The 20,290-nt window shown below is 43.4% G+C and overlaps 1 protein-coding gene across 3 annotated transcripts in view; it reads left to right on the forward strand.

Moving 5' to 3' along the window:
• SULF2 (sulfatase 2) overlaps positions 1-20,290 on the forward strand; it is a 147,075-nt gene that overhangs the window by 39,091 nt on the left and 87,694 nt on the right. For all 3 annotated transcript variants that reach the window (XM_043989120.1, XM_043989118.1, XM_043989121.1), the window contains exon 3: positions 5,936-6,175. In XM_043989120.1, the coding sequence (XP_043845055.1) occupies positions 5,936-6,175 (240 nt within the window). The remainder of the gene's footprint in view (positions 1-5,935; positions 6,176-20,290) is intronic.

Here is a 20,290-nt window from a genome sequence, read left to right on the forward strand (position 1 = left end):
AATGAAAAATCCAATATTGCTTCTTCAAACATCTGCTTAATTGATTTCGGGTTCAAGAGCAAGTTTTCCTTGATGGCCGTATGGTACTAAGTCCTCAACAAATCCTTCCTACTCACTTACACCTCGCTTCAAACAGGGTTTTAATATCCCTCCCAATGTAGTAGATGCCTCATTTTAAAAACAGATCGGAGGAAATCTAATATCATTATTTTGTATTGAGTTGCATGCACGCACACACACACACAGTATAATTATTGCTAGCTGAAAGATGTGAACAGATTCCAGCAGGAGGGTGGAAATCAAATATAATTGGAAAACAAAAGGATTTCCTCTCCTCAGACGCAGGCCCCAGATTCCGGTGTTGCCCTTCGACCTCCCTTCCGATTGTGGACAGAGGCCTTCTCAAAGAGCCAGTTTGCTCATGGCTTTGCTTTGGCTACAGAACAGGTATTGTAACTGGACAGGCTTTTCAGAAGCCGATCCAGCTACATTGCGGGCATTCCAGAGACCCTTGAGGAATGGATGAGAGCAGGTAAACAAATACCAAGCCTGTGGTTCAAAGAAAGCAGTCCCAAAGATTGGGGTGTGTGCTTTGAGTTTTGCTTTCTACATTTACTCATTTCCAACCCATTCCCCCCATCCCAAAGTAGAGTGCCCCTCCCCCAGCTAACTAAACCTTAGCTGCTTTCCAAGACCTAGCTCTGGTCTTCAATCAGAAGATCGTAGATTTATAGTTAAAAGGGAAATTAAGTGACTTATCTGGGGTCACATGGCTAATACGTGCCAAGCACCTAGCCTTACTTTCAAGTAGCTTACACTCTAAAGGGAATGCAGGGGAGGGATGGAGTAAGAACTATACAAATACATTGTATTCTTTTCAAAAGATAGATTTCTATTGCTATCTTTCTACACTTTGGGTCCCCCCTCCTTTTTTTTTTTGGCAAGGTAATGAGGGTTAAGTGACTTCCCCAGGATCACACAGCTAGTAAGTGTCAAGTGTCTGAGGTCAGATTTGAACTCAGGTCCTCCTTAATCCAGGGCCGGTGCTTTATCCACTGTGCCACCTAGCTGCCCCACCTTTTCTTTTTAAACAGATGAGGAAAGTAAAGACCAAAGGAGGAAAGTGGCTGACCCAAGGTTATGCTTAAGGAGCACCAGTAGGATTTGAACCCAGCTCTCCTCATTCAAAATCCATTTCTTTCCCCAACAGTTCCACACTGCCTTATTAGCCAACAAATTAATGGCAGAGTTAGGCCTGGAAACCATGTATTCCAACTCCTCCTTCAGTGTTCTGTCCACTAGACCACACCATTTGTGATCATCTTCACCCAGTCCTTTGAGCTAATTCATGGAGGCCTGCCGACTTTCAGGTGTCCTGATTAAATCAAGACTCCTTCCTTTCTGAAATCAGCCCTGCACACAAAGTCCCTGGTCTGCATATGACAAGTGAGAGGCTGGGGGCTGGGGGTGACTTCACCCAGGACCCTTCACAGCGGGAAAGTTCCATCACGGAAAGAAAACAGTTTTCTGTTGTTCTCTCAACATCTCCAGGCTGGTTTGGCTTGTTTGAAATATTTAAGGCAGGCCTCGAGCTCAGCACGGAAGGGTATTCCAGAGACTTCACCTGCCATCAGATCTGTCAGTCTGCATTAGTTCTAGCTCTTGGGCTGTGGAAGGCGATTAGATCATATGTTTTTGTATTAAAGATGGTTGATTTATAGAGCTGTGTCATTACAACAGTTTTATGAAACCAGGTTACTGTCCCCAAGGGGAGGCTTAACATAGAGTGCTATTTATGCACAGATGCCTCTGTCATTTAAGGGGATTGTTAAAACTGTACTTTAATAGCAGAATAACAAAATCCTCCTTCAGCCAGCCTGTTTGTTCAGGGGTGAGCTCACTCGACAAGCAGACTGTGCCTAGAGCTGCCACACCAATGCACCGTCCTCTTAATTGCCACAGAAATTAGAGGAATAACAGCATAAGCACGAAGCCTTTTTATCTAAGGGATTAAAAAAAAACAAAACCCACAAGGAAGAACTAGCCTTGCATTTTCTGGCTACTTCCTTTTGACTAATGTTATTTTTCAAGCTAGTTACTGCTGGAAAATCCATCTACCAGGTAGCTATTGTCCTATTTCCAGGTAAAGGTCGAGGGTGACCTTGGACTATCCACCATCTTTCACTGCTCTACTAAGGAAATATGTCTTGCCTGCTTACCACCTGTAGAGACAGAAGGAAGCACTGGGTAACACCACTTCTGTTATCTCTTCTGATCAGCATCAGTGGGTGTTCACTGAATGTGCCTTGAGGGGGTGGGATCATACTGGTCAGTACAAGATTCACTCAGTATAGGGCACTCAGTCCCTGACTTCAAGGAGCCTCTTTCAAGTGCTCTCTATAGCCGCCGTTATTCATTCATTCAACAAACATTTTATTAAGCACCCGTGTGGGTCCAAAGCATTGTGCTTTGGAGCCAGGCAGGGGCCTGGAACAAGAGATACAAAAAGGACATAAGACATAGAGTCCCTACTCTCAGGAAGTTTGTTTTAGGTAAAGATCATCCAGTCCAGGGATTCTTAACCTAGGACCCAAGGTCTATGGATACATTTCAGGGGATCTGTGCTTTTAAGGGGAAATTACATCTTAATTTTCACTAACCTCTTTTTTATATAGACCTTGTTTCCCTATCTTGCCCAGGCTGAAAATGCAGTGGCCACCACTGATGGGACTGACCCCAATACTGATTGGCCACAGAAGGATGAACCTGCTCTCTTTTTCTTCCCCAGGCAAATTCTCTCTTTCTTAGGCAGCCTGGTGGTCTTCTGTTGGGGGCGGTGGTGAACTGGAGGGATCTACCAGCCTCAACCTCTCCCTGGAATAGGGATTATAAAAGTGTCCTGGGGCAGCTAGGTGGCACAGTGGATAAAGCACCCTGGATTCAGGGGGACCTGAGTTCAAATCCAGCCTCAGACACTTGACACTAGCTGTGTGACCCTGGGCAAGTCACTTAACCCTCATTGCGCTGCAAAAAAAAAAAAAAAAAAAAAAGTGTCCTGCCTCATGTGGCTTTCACTAACTTCTCATTAAAATTAAGCATTTTCTTTATTAAAGGAAATGCTATTTTTAAAAAGAAGTTATTCTGAGAAAGGACCCATAGACTCTGCCAGACTACCACAAGGGTCTATGACACATATGCAAAAAAAATGCTTCAGAACCCCTAGACTAGCCCAGCCCTCTGATCTTACCTAGAAGAAATCAGACCTTGGTATATACCAAATAATATCTTTCTCATTGTGCACAAGAAATAGTTATCAATCACTTAGTTAAGCTGTGAATCAGATGGTCCATCTGGAAGAGCAGCTCTTTCTCCCCCCCCCACCCCCAACATTGGCATTTCAGGAAGTGCTCTAGAAGTTGGGCACAGTCCTGCCTTGGCAAAGTGCTCCTTTAGACAGCTCAACTAACTTTATTAATGCCCAAGGTAATATATAATTTGTGCCAGCTGGTAGCAGGAGGAATTGATTAAAGCCAAACTCTTCGTTTAGTTTAACAAGGGGGTGATTTCATGCCATGCTCAAGTCCTGGCGTTGTCTAGGCCCTCCCCCACCCCCGTGACTTTTTAAAAGGAGTGTGTGGCCTTGATACCATATGTCTTACTGGCATTTCTGAAACTTGAAGGTTGTTGTTCAACCAGATAAGCTGTTCAGCTTTTTCTCTCCCTTCTCTTGGAGGGCTCCCACTAGCCTTGGATGACCTCAGAGAAATCTAGCAGAGGGTCTCTGTGCTGAGCTGAGGGTACCACAGAAAGCATGCGTGCTGCCAGGAGGGAGGAGGACTGGGAGAGTGGAAACCTCCCCAGATTTGGAGTCAGAAACCTTGGGTTCAGATATGTGCTTTGCTACTTGTGGGACTGACCTGGAACAAATTACCTCCTGCCTCAGGTTTCTCATCTAGAAAATGAGGGGGTTGGAGCAGATGATCGTGAACGTTTGTCCTAACTCTGAAACCTATCCCCCTCTGAGAGGAAGTTCGTTCCCTGGCTTTCTCCCTGCTCATCTCTGAGAGACTCTTTCACACCCTATTGGGTGGAAGTTTAGATGTTCCAGGATGGTGCTCTTTGGTCCTTTGCCCTTGGGGACTAGAGGCTGAAAACCGGAGCCTCTAGAAAAGCTACTTTCAAAGTAGAGAATCACAGTAAAGGATTCTCAGAGCCCAAGCAGGACAAATCTCTATCTGAGTAAGAATTCCCTCTATATTTCACCCAACAGGTGGTCACCCACTACGGTCTCTAAAAGGCTCGCTATCAGGTAGCGTTTGTTAAGCCCCTGTTGCAGGCCAACCATCAGGGATACAAAGGCAAAAAAAGAAAGAAAGAAATAACCTCTGTTCCCAAGGTGCTTACATTCTCTCCAGGAAGAAGACTTATCTATGCAGTACATAAGTATGTGCCAAGTAACGATGCAGAACAGATACATGGGGAGGGGGGGTGGCACTAGCATTTGTGGGATCAGGAAAGGTTTCTTGTTCAGTTCACAAACATATGTGTAGCACATTTACTGCTATGCTATCCCACTTATCACAAATAAGATACAATCACTTCATCCAAAAGGGAAAAATCTTCTATAGTGTTAAGGGCTAAAATTCTAGCTAAACTGTCTAAAATATCTAATGAGTGGTCGCCAATAAATTATAAGCTTTAGCAAGAGTTAGGCTTTTAAGCATTTATTAAGGAGAATAAGAATTTGGTAAAGAGAAAGAGAAAGGCCTAGATTCCTATCTGTTAAAGGGAGAGCGCATTTCTAGCTCCTTTCTCCACCAGCGTCCCCAGGAAAAGATAGAGACAGAGTGCCCAGCTCCTCCTTCTTCCTCCCACTAGCAAATGTCATTTCCTGACACCAAAGAAAAGACTCCTGGTCTTGCCCTCAAAGACCTTCGCTTCATGGGGAGCTTTTCTACAGTAAGTCTCCAGCAGGTGACGTCATTCCAATCATTACAATAGGGACATAATATAAATGTGACTTTAAGTGCATATGAGAGTAGTATAAAGCCTATGCTATTAGATAAGTGAAGAAGAAAGAACTTACATTGGAAGAGGGCAGAATCAGGGAAGGCTTCCTGTAGGAGTGGGCATCAAAAGACAGAGAAACCATCTGAAGGTGGAAGAGCAATGTGAATGACAGCATAGATATGGAAATTAATATGAGGTGTGTGTGTGTGTGTGTGTGTGTGTGTGTGTGTGTGTGTTGGTAGGGAAGGCTTGAGAAGACTAGCTTGAGTTCAGAGTGCCTCTTAACTTCCCTGTCTTTCATCAGAACTCACCTGAAACAGCACCTTCTCCAAAAGGTTTCCTGGCCCCACCAGTGACCAGTGCCTTCACCTTTCAAATGACCTTTTATTTTATTTGTATGTACATACCTAAATATTTATGTATTGTCTTCCTTATTAGAATATATGCTTCTTGAGGGTTAGAACTGTTTTGCCTTTGTTTATATCCCCATCACACAATCAGTGTTTAATAAATGTTGCTGGGGAGGATAAGGAGTGGAAGATAAAGTTAGAGAGGCAGACTGGTCTGCTATGGAGGAACTTTAATTACCAAGATTATAGGTTTGGATGATAAAACTCTGGAACAGGTAAATGAAATTGGGAGCTAGAAAAGACCTCTCCAGAGCATCTAGTTCAACCTCCTTATTTTCTAGATACTAAAGAAAGAACAAAAAAGAAGTCCAGAGAAAGATAATGACTTGCTTGTCATCACCTATCAAATTAGTGGCAGAACCAGGTCTCTAGACTCCCAGGTGTGCATGTTTTTGAAGATTTTGAAGAGCAAGTGAATCCATATCAGCTCTGAATGAGGTCATTCTGGTACGTTGTTCTAGATAACCACAGGGTTTCTGTGTATCTGTGGTCATTGGTGGATTTTGTTGTTCCAGGTTCAATGCAAGTGATGAACAAGACACGGAGGATCATGGAGCAAGGAGGGGCTCACTTCATCAATGCCTTTGTGACCACACCCATGTGTTGCCCTTCCCGGTCCTCCATCCTGACAGGAAAGTATGCCCACAACCACAACACCTACACCAACAATGAGAACTGCTCCTCACCCTCCTGGCAAGCCCAGCATGAGATCCGTACCTTTGCTGTGTACCTCAACAACACTGGCTACCGGACAGGTGAGACTGATCCTATTATTTTTGGTGGTAGCCTTTTGTAAAAGGCATATGTCTGATAAACACCTATCTGCCCTAGCTGTTGCTTGAGGGGGTAAGACTTGGAGTATTTTTATCCCAAGATCTTCCCTCATTTATTGTAGAAGTTGCCAGGTCTTGTGTAGATTCTAACTGTGGTTTAAGATCCATTCCAGCTCTAAGTCCTAGGTGAGGAATCTATCTGGCTTTCTTCCTGCTTTCCTCTTATAAATTCTAATATTGCTCTATGCTAAAAGAGCCTGAAGAAAGAGTTGACTAGTTTTATATTTATTTTTTATTCTAAACAGTGCCCCCCCCAAAAAGAGCGTTTCTGTATACACAGTAGAGCACAAAAAGAGACTTGTATATGAAATTGTGAATCTCCATTTCATAGCACTTGCTTATGCATTATACAACTTATACATTTTAAAATGTATAATCATTCCACATATTACTTTCAAAATTGTCCTGCTTGTCTGTGCTTCCTTCTGTTGCCTTCTGTGAATTTAAAAAAAGGAATGTTTCTTTGGTCTTTTTTTGACATCACTATTGCTAACCTAAAATCTCCTCCCAACACTTCCCCCTCCCCAATTACAGCTTGAAAACCAAAAAAAAATCTCTTGTAACAAATAAGCAAAGACAAGCAAAAAAGAATCCACATAGTGCCCATAAAATGACATATGCCCAGTGACATAAAAATGTGTATCTCTTTTTGCACCTTGAGTCTATTACCTCTCTGCTAGGAGATGGGTAACACATTACATCCCAGGCCCTGTGGAGACATGGTTAGCCATTGCATTGACCCTAGTTCTTAAAGTCTTTCAGAGTTGTTTTTCTTCACATTGGCATTGTCCTTGTTCCCCTGGTTTTGCTCATTTTGCTCCATATCATTTCATACTCTTAAATTGTATTTCTTTTACCCTCTTCAAATTCTCAAACCAACCAGTCTACCCCCTAGAACTTCTGTCTTTCTTCTTTGATTCTTTCAATACCCTTTGGAGGCATTAAGGTTCTGAAAGAGATACTTGTTTCTTTTCTTCCCAGTAGAAGGGTAGCATCATATCATCATATAATTCCTTTCAGATGTTCAAATCAATTTACCTTTCTAGGTTTCTCTATCCTCTCATGTTTGTATTTCAACATTCCTACTCAGTTGTGGTCTTTTCATCAGAAATACTTGAAAATTCTCTATTCCATTAAAAAGCTAATTTTTTCTCTGTAAAATTATACTCATTTTTGCAGGGCAAGTTATTCTTGGTTGTAAGCCTATATCTTTTACCTTTCAGAATGTTATATTCCAAGATCTCTCATTTTAGTACAAATTGGCAGATCTTGTGTGAGGTTTTTTTTGGTATTTAAATGGTTTCTTTGTAAATGTTTGTAGTATTTTTCCTTTGACCTAAAAGCTCTATATTTTGTCTATCAAAGTAGTTCCCAATGTTTTTTGTTCTCCAAATCCCTTCAACAACAAAAAAATGCTATGAACCCCAGGGGTAATTTAATATACTACTCAGTATATTCTTTACGATCATTTACTGCTTAATGACCCATTAAATAATTTTTAGTGTGAACCCCTTGAACCATTGTCATGAACCTCCAAATGGGAGCCACTGTGTTCTATCATCCCTGGGATTTTTTCTTTTGGGATTTCTTGGTGAGTAAGTTCCTTCTATCTTGATTTTGCCCTCTAGTTCTAATAGATCTGGGCAGTTTTCATTTATGATTTCTTGAAATCTAGTATGCAGGCTTCTTTTAAATCATGATTTTCAGGAACTCCAATGATTCTTAAATTATCTCTCTTTGACCTGTTTTTGGAATAGCTTAAAAAAACCCTATGATTTGGCCAGTTTCTAGTGTTCATCTGCCAAACTCATTTTCTGTAGCATATTAACTCAGTTGCAATGCATTAAAAAAACCTTGGACTGGGATTCAGGAAACCTAAGCTTTCTTCTTGACTTAGCTAATGACTGTCTGTGGCAAGTTGTTCACTGTATGTTCCGCCCCTGGAGAATATCCTGTTTTGTGCGTTTCATCCCTGAATCTGTCCCTCCTGTTCTACTTTCTACTCTAACCCAAGGGTTTACAAGGTTTTTTTTTCATCCATTCATCTGAATTTCATAGAGATTAGGGTCTACACCTGTGATTTCATTGATACTCTTAGATGAGGGAGCCCTCCACCAATAGAGGTTGGCACATTCTCTGCAACCTATCATCTTAGAGCACTCACTACTCCAGGGTCACACAGCCCATATGTGTCAGAAGCTGGACTTAAACCCAGCTCTTCCTGGCTCCGAGGACAGCTTTCTATCCACCACCCCTCACCACTGCTTCTCAAATATTATCACCCTCATTTTAGAGATTTAGGAAAATAATAAGAATAAAGTGACTTTCCTAATGTCAGTCCTCATCTCTCAACTCCCGATTTCCACTACATCAGACTAACCCCTCAAAGATCCCATTGGTCTTTGTCCAAAGGGCAGCACTGCTCCCCACAGGCAGTAGGATGTGTGAACTGAGTTGGTTTCTCAGCACCTCTCAGAGGTTTATGTTGAGCTAGCTCCACAGTCTTCCGCTCACTTTTCACATTGTGCAATAGAAAGAACACTGGAGTTAAGATAGAGGTTTGAATCCCAGCCTCACCACTTAGTGCCTGTGGGAACTTAGGCAAGTCTCTGAACCACTTTGGGCCTCAGTTTCCTCATCTGTCAGGTGAGGGGAATGAAAAAGAAGTCATCTAGAATTCTTTCTAGCTCTAAAGCTCTAGGTGCATCATCCTGTGAACAGCCAACACACAGGGTTGTGGTTAGGCAAACACTTTAGAATTGTGGGTTATCTGTGAAGTAGTTGGCTAGAACCGGGCATATAGTTGGCAACCACAGACCAGAGCAAAGTTATTTGACCTTTACAAACAGAGAACCCGGTACCCTCCCCTGCCTATGCACCATGCAGCAGTCCCCAGACTCTTGGGTTGCAACAAACATCCTGCTATCCTTGCAGGTGCTCTCATCCTGTGGAGTTATAACAATACAATATTCTAATTCGAGGGCAGCTTAGTGGTGCGGTGGATGGAGTGTCAGGTCTAGAGTCAGGAAGATTTATCTTCCTGAGTTCAAATCTGGCCTCATACACTTATTAGCTGTGTGACCCTGGGCAAGTCAACCCCATTTACCTCAGTGTCCTCATCTGTAAAATGAGCTGGAGGAGATGTAGACATTATTTCGTTTAAGATCATCGATTTGGAAGTCATCCAATCCAGTCCCTTCCTTTTTCAGATGAGAAAACTGAGGCCAAAAGAAGTCACACAGGAAGTTAGTGAAAGTCAAAATTTGAACCTAGTCCTTCCTACTCCAGTTCCAGGGCTGTTATTGTACCACAGTGGATGTCATAACAGCTCCATGAGATAGGGACTTACATTTATTATTATCCCCCTTTTATATATGGGGAAGAGGGGAAGGCAATAAGCATTTTTATATAACATCTTCTATGTGCTAGGCACTGGGCTAAGCACTTTACAAGTATTATCCCATTTGATCCTCACAACAACTCTGGGAGGTAGGTGCTATTATTATCCCCGTTTTACAGTTGAGGAAACTGAGGCAGACAGGTTGTGATTTGCCCACAGGCATATAACTAATAAGTGTCTTGAGCTGCCTCTGGTGTTGATGGGGAAACAGGCCAAAGGAGTTAAGTACTTTGCCCAAGGTCACAGAAGTTATAACTGCGTCAGAATTGGAGCCCAGGTACTCCCAGGTTATCAGAGCAGCCCTGTGAAGTGGGGACTTCAATTGTATATTCCCGCCCCCCCCCCCATTTTGCAAATGGTTCAGTGATTTACCCAGAGCCATCTAGCTAGTAAGGGTTAGAAGGAGCTATTCCAGTTCATATCCCTTCATTCCCAGCGCTCTAGGGCATGACAATTCCTCTTGAGAATTTAACCACAAATGGAGACAGTGATGACAAAGGTTCCTTTTCACTACCCTCTGGACAGACCCCAAAGCCCCATCAACGGAGCCCATTTATCAGGTGCTTGCTGTATTAGGAGTCAAGTACTACAGACAGACCAGACTGCTTGTGACAGCCCCTCAGGAACCCGCAGCTGGCGTGGGGGGCAGGAGAGGGCTCGCCCCTTGCCCATGGCCCACCATCTCATTCAGAGTACTGGGTCAAATTGTTATGCTCCTCTCCTCTCCTCTCGTAAACAGAACCTTCACCTCCTCTGGACTCTATCCAGGCAAATTCATCTTGAAAGGAATAAATGGAGGTGAACAGACCTCTCTCTTGCCTTGTGGTTGTATCTTCTGCATTTGTGGTTTCAGGCAAAATGCAGATTGACTGATCCTCGGGTCCCAGGGAGATTGGCCAAGGTCACAATTTACAGTACTTTTCTTTACCATAAAGTTCTTATCTTTCACAAGAGGGAAGTTTATCCCCCCCCCGTTTATTTTCCATATGCAGATTTTATAGTTAGAGAATGCCATTTTTAACTCGATCTTAGGCAAGTTGTTTTCTCTTTTGGGGCCTGAGTTTCCCCCACATCAATCAATCAGTGAATAAGCATTTACTAAGTGCTCACTAAGTCCCAGACATTGTACTAAGTTCCCAGAATGCAAAGGCAATAATTATTCAATTTCTGCCCTCTAGGAGCGCATGGGCAGACAACACATATGTCCATGTTTGTATATCAAAGAAATAGAAAATAGATGGAGGATGATTGGGGATGGGAGGGGGACAGGAAAGGCACTAGCAACTGAGGAGATCAGGAACACCTTCATGCAGAAGATGCTTCTCAAGCAGACTGAACCATCCTATTTCTGTTTTTTCTTTTTTGAGGTTTTTCCTTTTTGCTCTGATTCTTCTCTCATAACATGACTAATGCAGAAATATGTTTAATGTGATTGTACATGTATAACCTATATCAGATTACTTGCTGTCTTGGGGAGGGAGGGAAGGGAGGGAGAAAAATTTGAAACTAGAAATCTTATAAAAACAAATGTTGAAAACTATCTCTAAATGTAACTGGAAAATAATAAAATACTTTTATGAAAAAAAGAAGATGGTGCTCAAGATGGGCCTTGAAATAGATCAGGGATTTGGGAAGATGGAGGTGAGGAGGGAGCATATACTAGGCTGGAGAGAGAACCTATGCAAGTGCATGAGATGGGACGTTGTAGAAAAGTTTGAGAAGCGAGAAGGCCCGTGTATCTAGACTGTACTGGGCATAGAGAGAAGCAGCAAGGCTGAAAATGTAGTCTGGAGCCAGGTTGTGAAGGGCTTTGAATGCCAAACAGAGGAGGATATAAGTGATCCTGGAGGAGCCATTGGGATTAATTGAGTAGGGGAGTGATGTGGTTGGTTGGATCTGCCCATTAGAAAATCCACTTTGGCAGCTGAGTGGAAGATGAGTTGAGATGCAGAGAGAGAGAAGAGGCAGGGAGACCAATTAGAAGGCTGTTGGAGGGGCAGCCTCAGACACTTGACACTTACTAGCTGTGTGACCCTGGGCAAGTCACTTAACCCTCATTGCCCCACCAAAAAAAAAAAAAAAAGAGCAAGTGTCTGAGGCCGGATTTGAACTCAGGTCCTCCTGAATCCAGGGCTGGTGCTCTATCCACTATGCCACCTAGATGCCCCAGAATATATCTTTTTTTAAAAAAGAAGGTGGGGGCAGCTAGGTGGCACAGTGGATAGAGCACTGACCCTGGAGTCAGGAGGACCTGAGTTCAAAGCCAGCCTCAGACACTTAACACTTAGTAGCTGTGTGACCTTGGGCAAGTCATTTAACCCCAATTGCCTCACAAAAAAAAAAAAAAGAAGGTGGTTGGAATAGTCCACACAAGATGTACTAGGGACTTGATCTAGGATGATGGCTCTGTGAGTGGAGTAAAGGGGGCGTGGATGTGAGAGATATAGCAAAGGGAAATAAGATTTGGTTGCTGAATGGCTAAGGAAGAGTCATGAAGCTGGCTAACTGGAAGGATGCTGGCGTCCTAGACAGAAACAGGAAAAGCCAGAAAAATAAACAGTTTTGAAGGAGGGGTAGAAGGGGGAAGATAGTCGGTTTGAGGGTACGTTGAGGTTGAGACGTTATCGATATCTAGTTCAGAGATGATCATTGAATCCATGGGAGTTGATAAGGTCAAGAAAAATCCCATGTATCTGTTATTCAGAGTGACTTACTCAAGACCATCATCAAAGAATGATGCTGGTGGAGCCACTCGTTGGGATAGGTCACTTCCCTGCCCACATTGCATACCTGATTCCAGGCCCTATGTTTCTAAAAGTTCCTTTAGAGCCCTGAAATCTCCAGTTAGACTCCCCAAGAGCCAGGAGGGACCTGGGCAGTCATCTCATCCCACCTCCCACCAGCAGTTGCTGGAATTCCTTCTACAATATCCTCAACAAATAATCATCCAGCTTCTGCTTGAATACCTCTAGAGATGAGACACTCAGTACCCCATAAGGCATGGCCCACGCATACACAAGGCTAGAAGTTTGAATGTGGCAGCTCAGGGAGCTCTTTTATGCCATGGTCTTCCCCACCACTCCCATCCCAGAGCCTCTGAAATAGAGGAAGCCTATGGCAACAACACATGCAAGTCATCAGTTGAGAATGGGATGCCTTGAAGACTTCAGGGTGAATGAATTCTCCCACACGAGAAGGGAGAAAGCATCCAGCAAGGCTGTGCAACAGTGGCTGTAGATTGGCTGTGGCCTTTGAAGGCAGATGTGCCCATAAGGCCTCAGACACTACAAAAAGATAAGAACGGCTTCTTTTGGGGCTGTTATCGTCCTCCTCCTCTCCTCCTGCTGCATTTTTTCCCCTCTGCACCCCCCCCCCGCCTTCCTCCTTCCCTAGAGTAATCTTCACACTAACTCTGTCCTTGGATCTGTACTTTATTGGGTGGTCGCTCTCATGCACACTCACACAAAGAGAAAGACCTAAGTAGTTTAGGTCTCTTTTCAGTTGTCATTTGGGTACCAGGAGCATCCCTCCTTTTTGTTGCTTCGCCAGCGTCAGTGCGTGTGTACATACATACACACATGTGTGCGCACACACGTGTACACACACACACACAGGTCCCACTTTCTTCCACTCCCAGTCTTCTCCATCCACTGGCTCCAGGCCCCAGCCCCCCTGCCAATGTAGCAGAAAGGGTCTTTCTCTTGTTGGCATGGAATGCTGGTTTACTGCCTGTCCGGTGGCCCAGTCCCAGCATCAGTAGCAGCTCTGGTTTGAAACCCCTCAGGATCCCCTGGGCTTTTTGGAAAGCCTGCCCCAAAAAACACAAGTGTGTCAGCAGGAGGCCAGGCACCGGCCCAAGCTCCACGACTCCATTCCAAAACCCCACTCAGCCAGGCAGGCCTTCAAGAATCTGGTACAGACGTGAGGGAAGGTTATGGGTGCAAGGGGACCCCCAGGACTCAGCTGCTTTCATCTTCTGCTTCAGACTTAGACAACCACGTCAGTTATATGACTTCCCTCCTACACCCCCAAACTTTTCATATCTCCAGTGAGGCAGTTAGATGGTATTTGTGTTCACATCCTGCCTCAGACACAAGCCATGTGACCACAGGCAAGTCAATTAACCACACTCTGCCTTAGTTTTGTCATCTGTAAAATGGAGAATAATAATGAACACTAACTTATTATATGCTATCACATCTTATATTGACTAGCTTATTATATGCTATCACATCTTATTTTGCATATGCTATTATAGCTTTATTATATAAGATGGGAATAATAATGAGCCATGTCCCACGACCAAATGAGAGGTGATATTCTCCATGTTACCTTTAATGAGTCATCTCTTCCACCAAGTCTTCTCATCTATAACATAAGTAGGCTAAACCAGGTGAGTTCCAGATTTAACATTCTTCTAGTATTTGAGTCAGTAATGCTTGGGTTCAAATCCTGATTCAAATACTTACTAGCTAGGTGACCCAGGATAAGTGACTTCCCATCTCTGGGCTTCACTTTGAGAAAGTTGGACTTGGTGACTTTCAAGGTCCCTTTTAGTTCAGCTCTAAATCTGCTAACTTACTCCTGCAGCATCTAATATCAAGTCAAGTGAACAGGCATTTATTAAGCACTTACTGTGTGCTAGGAACTCTGCTGAGCCCAAGGGATACAAAAAAAAGGGCAGACCCCTTCCCTCAAGGAGCTTACAATCTAATGAGGGAGACATGCAACAACAACAACAAAACTACAGACTAGTTATAGATAGAAAAAACTGGAGATAATCTCAGGGAAGGGAATGCCTCATTGTTTTTGAGGAGTTTTTTGTTTTTGTTTTTGCGGGGCAATGAGGGTCAAGTGACTTGCCCAGGGTCACACAGCTAGTAAGTGTCAAGTGTCTGAGGCCAGATTTGAACTCAAGTCCTCCTGAATCCAGGACCTGTGCTTTATCCACTGTGCCACCTAGCTGCCCCTCATTGTTTTTTGAGGACCATCCTTAATGTGCCCCCCCTTCACTTGGTCACCCACCTCCACGTATCCTTCACGTGAAGGCCATTCTCCCCATGGTCTTAGACTGACAGCTCTATGGGGCATCAAGATTTCTAGACATCCCTGTGGTCTGTCCTGTGAGGCAGGTGGTTTGAGTGTTGTGATCCCATTTTACAAGTATTCTTGCATAAATAGCAACATCAGTTTGTCCCTCAAGCACCCACTGTGGCTTGGGTGCTATATAGAACACCTCAGTGAACCTGTCACTGTCCTCATGAAGCATATAGTCTTAGTAGGAAGGGCCCCCATCACATTCATTCGTTCTATAGACATTTGTGAAGTGCCTGTGCCTGTGCCAGGCATTGGGGGAGGCACAGACTTTAGATAAGACAAGTGGCTGCCCTCATGGGGTTTACTGTCAAGATCTAAACATAGATAACTATAAAAACAAAGTGCTGATTCTGCATGTGAGGTCTGAAGGGGAAGGTCATTCCAGCCTGGGGAAATCAGGGATGCCTTGGCCGAGTGCCCCCTTCTTCCTGCCATCTGTGTCTGTCCTGTGTCTGTGAGTCTTCAAGAGAGAACTCTGGAGAAAACCCCAAGCCAAGCACCCCCAAAATACCAGTGGCCATTTCAAGGTTCTGGTCCTACCAATAACAGAATTAGAAAATATTGGCCCTGGAAGAGACTTCAGAGTATAGAATGTCATAGCTGAAATGGGCCTTAGGTCATGGGATGTTAGAGGCAAGAAGGATGTTAGTTAAATAACCTTTAATCCAACTCCATTAAGGGTCCTTTAAAGAACCGGGATTGGTTGTGATTTAACCAAGACCACCCAGATGGATAGTGACAGAAATAAAATGAAAAGTCAAGGCTAGTTCCTAGTCCAGTCCTCTCCACCACAACTCACTGCCTCTCTTTACCAGCTGTGTGATCTTGGACAAGTTTCTTCTCTTGTCAGAGCCTCAGTTTTTTCCCCTCTAAAATGGGAGCAGAGGGTAAACTAGATAACTTTAAGATCTTTTTCAGCTCAAACATGCTTTGTTCTAAGGCCCCTCCCCAACTTTAATATTCTCTGTTGTATGTTCTAAGGTTCCTTTCAGTTCTAACCCTTTATGATTTGAGCTGGTGCCCATGTCCCCATGTTTACGTCTCCAGTTGGACACAGACTCGAGGTTCTTGGTATCCGTGTGTCAGTCACATCACCCGCCCCACCCCCCTGGCACCAGCACCCCTGCCACACACCGTGTCACACATCACCAGGAGCTGTGCCAAGGGGCAGTTACCCACAAAGCTGCTTTCTGGATCCAGCTGCAGGTTCTTGGCCACCAGTGACATCAGTGAATGGGCCATGGGTACGAGGAGCCAGAACAGAGAGCAGGGTGATTTCAGTTAACTGCAAGAGAGGGCTAGAAACCAAGTATTAATCACCACCTCCGTGTGTGTGGATTGGGGAGGTGGCTTTTTCCAAGCCTGTGTAAACACTTCCTAGAAGAATGTTGTTTCTCCAGAGCTTGATTGAGTTGGGGAGGAGGGTGCAGGAAAGGAGGGGAAAGATTTAATTAAAACGTTAGCCATCACTCACTTTCTGGCTTGGTTGGAGTTCTTTCCTCCTCATTGTTAGCTCCTTTTGTAAAGAAGAAAGTTAAAAGTAAAAAAGCCTTCTAATCTTAAGAGGGAACTCAGGAAATAAAGCTGACCATTAACACTCAAGGGACCATAACCAGAAGAGTAATCTCTTTTTCAGGAAACGGATGGGCCTGATTCCTTATTGGCTCCAGCCTGGGTAGGAGCTTGGCAGCTCTTTCTTGGGAAGGAGAGTGGTAAGCCCTCACCTGCCCGTAGGCAAAGCACATCCCCATAGAGCTAGAAGGGAGTTCAGAATATAGACCTTGGGGGTCCCTGTGTTGGAAGAGATTCTAGGTATTATAAATATGCGGCTCTTAATTTTACAGGCGGGGAAACTAAGGTATAGAGAGGCCTCATCACTTAGCCCATGATCACACAGCTCATTAGGAGCAGAGTTGGAATTCCTGATTCCTAATCTGGGGATCTTCCTACTACAATGTACCGCCTCCTATTTAATTAACTCTCTCAACTCCTTAGGGAGTTGGCGCAGAGGTTTGTCCTCACCAGCACACTCGCTGATGGCTCTAGCCCAGTCCCAAGAGGGCCTGTTGTCACCAATAAACCTCAAAAGGAATTTCCTTCACCCCTTATTCATATCACCCCCATAGCACACCAAAGTGGTCATCCATTTTTTGCTTGTAGACCTCTAGTGAGAGCATACCCACTGTTAGTATTGTTAGGAAACTTTTCCTTATATATCAAAACTAAATATGCTTCTGAAATGTTTGTTCATTGCTGCTGGTTCTTCCAGGGCCAGACAGAACAGGTCAAATCTTTCTTCAAAAGATGGCAGCTGGGTGGTGCAGTGGATAGAGCTTGGGGCCTGGAGTCAGGAAGATGTGAGTTCAAATCCATCCTCAGCTGCCAGCTATCTGCTTCACTTCCCTCATCTCTAGAAAGAAGATAATAGCACCAATTTCCCAGGGTGGTTGTGAGAATTAAATTAGATAATATTCATAAAGCGTTTCACACAATGCCTGGCACATAGTAGGTGCTATGTAGAAGTTAGCTGTTGTTATTGTTATCATTATTATTATTCATATGCTTAAAGACAGCTGTCATGTCCCCATGGCTTCCACCACCACATCTGCTCTTCTTCAAGGCGACCATGCCCACTTCTTTCAACCCATTCTCAAATGCATGATTGCTGTCCTGGTCATCTTCCTCTGGATTCCTAGAGATGGACTCTTAAGGCCTCTCTAGCTAATTGATGACCTTCCTCAAATGTAGTGCCCAAACCTGAGCACAGCACTACACCGCATATGGGGTCTGACCAGAGCAGAGTTCAGCAGATATATTACCTGCTTCATCTTAGGAGCTCTACTCCTCAGAGTAGAACCGGAGATTTGTCATGTAAAACAATTGACTCCTATTTAGTTCAGAGCCCTTAGGATTCCCAGATCCTTTTCAGATGCATTGCTTTGGAACCCACTTTAGGTTTTAATCTCCTTAGATTTGACCCAGCATTCCAGTTTGTCCAGATATTTTCAGATCCTAACTCTGTTCTCTGGCATATTAGCTCTCCTTGTTTGTCTTCTGTCAATTTAATCAGCATTTGTTCCTTTATGCCTTAATCCAAGTCATTGATAAAATTGTTAAATAGCATAGACCACGCACATTCCTAGGGTAAGCTACTTGAGACTTCCAAGTCGATAGTGAAACATTAATGACCATTCTTTGAAAATGGCCATTCAAGGAGCAGCTCAGTGGCACAGTGGATAGAGCATCAGCCCTGGAGTCAGGAGGACCTGAGTTCAAATCCGACCTCAGACACTTACCAGCTGTGTGACCCTGGGCAAGTCACTTAACCCCAATTGCCTCACTAAAAACAAGAAAACAACAACAACCAAAAAAAAAAGAAAATGGCCATTCAAGCAATTCCAAAACCACCTAAACTATATTATTCTCTAGGCCAGAGCTTTTTCTACTCATGACCCCTTTTCACTCAAATTTTTACACTGGTATATAGGTATATAAAATAGGTATACATAACCTTTTACTGTTGCCAAATTTGTCACAACCCCCACATTCAGTTATGTGATCCCATTTTGGGTGGTGACCCACAGTTTAAGAAGCATTGCTCTAGGCTACATTTCCCCATGTTATCCACAAGAATAGCAAGAGAGCTTTTATGTGGTGCTTTGAATGCTAGGTAAACCATAGCTAGTACAGTCCCATAATGTACAGCATTGACAGTATCCTGTCAAAAGAAATGAGATTAATGTGGCATGATCTGTTCTAGATAAAGCCATGCTGGCTCTTAATGAACATGTAGAAAAAAGCAGCAAAACTCCCCCCTTTCCCTCCTTTCATTCCTTTCTTTCCTTTCTTCCCTTCCTTCCTTCCTTCCCTCCTTTGTTCCCTCCTTCCCTCCTTTCTCCTTCCTTCCCTCCCTCCTTTCCTCCCTTCCTTCCTTCCCAGAAATGCAATAGTTACTCACACACCCAGCCTCACCTAATACTGATTATCAGCAGAAACTTTAACCTGCTCTGTTTTTCCAACCTGGCCAGTTTGACTCTTCTTAGGCAGCCTGATGGTGCTAGACTTAGCATTTGACCTACAGCAGCCACTCAGAGTCTTCAAACTGGAAGGATATACCAGCCACAGCCTCCCCAGCAGCAGAGACTACAGAAATGTACCACTATGTCTCGCACAAACCATTTCTTCCTAGGATTTTGCCAAGAACCAAAATCATACTTGTTTATCTATAGTTTGCCAGATTCTGCCCTCTTCCATTTAAAAAATATTTTGGAAATTTGTCCTATTCCAGCCCTATGGAACTTCTCCAATTCTCTGTGATTCAAACCTTGCTAGCAGTGGCTCTGCGATCACATCCTTTTCAATACCCAGTATGTGGTTCATCTGGGCTTAATGACTAGAATTCAGCAAGGGAAGTGCTCAGTAGTTCTCTCACTGTCTCCCTATTTACCTTGGGTTTCAACTCCCTATCAGCCATTTGGGAGACCTTTCTTGCGCCTCCAATCATTCTCCTTGGCAGAGGAGCCAAAACCAAAATAAAAGTCGAGTAGCTGCGCCTTCTCTCTCTTCTACCTACATTGTCCATCCATTGTGAGCAAGGTTCTTCTCTCTTTCTTCATGCTTCCTTCCACTATAACTTAAAATAACCCCAAACACTTTTTATGGTCCTTAACTTTTCCCATGGGCCTTAGCTCATTCAGAATTTTAGTTATTCTGACAGTATCCTTTTTATTGTGTTTCAACACATTCAGAACCCCAGAATATTCAAATTGACTCCCCCACAATATACCGTCCTTGAAAACAGTTAAGCAAAACAGCATAAAAGAGTACTTGCCCCTGAGAGAGTACCTGAAGCCTTATATTTGACTAATTTACTATTTGTTAAAAGAAGGAATCGGGATGTAATTTATTAATACCAATGTCTTTGATCTTGGCTTTGTTACTAGACTTAGCAGTCTTCATTTAAGTATAGTAATTGTGTCTGTCATTCTTTTGGTTCTGCTTTGTTCATGCTGAATCACTTTATACAGGCTTCTCATGTTTCTTTGAATTCGGCATAATTTGCATTCTTTATCATTCAGTAATATTACGCTGTGTTCATAGAGCCCAATTTATTCAGCTATTTCCCAATCACTGGGAACATGACTTGTTTCTGACTTTTCGCTCTTACAGACAGTGCTGCACTGAATTTTTTGAAGAGATAGATCTTTTATTCAACCTCTTTGAGGCGTAAGTCAAATAGCTGGATCAAAAGGCATGAGCTATCTTTTTAACTTTTCTTAAATAATTCCAGGTTGTCTTCCAAAACTATTGAGCTCGTTCAGTTCCTCCATTTGTGAGTGTTCATGTTTTCCCACAATGCCACCAGCATGAAATCTTGCCATCTTTTTGCCATCTTCATCAGTTTAATTGGATGCCTCAGATTTGTTTTAACTGGCGTTTCTGTGATTAGTATCCATTCTGACCATTTTGTTAGATGGTTGTTGATACTTTGCATTTCTCCTTTTGAGGTTTCTTCAAATCCTTTGGCACTTATCCATTGA

This window comes from Dromiciops gliroides, chromosome 2, assembly GCF_019393635.1.
Source record: "Dromiciops gliroides isolate mDroGli1 chromosome 2, mDroGli1.pri, whole genome shotgun sequence".
NCBI lineage: Eukaryota > Metazoa > Chordata > Mammalia > Microbiotheria > Microbiotheriidae > Dromiciops > Dromiciops gliroides.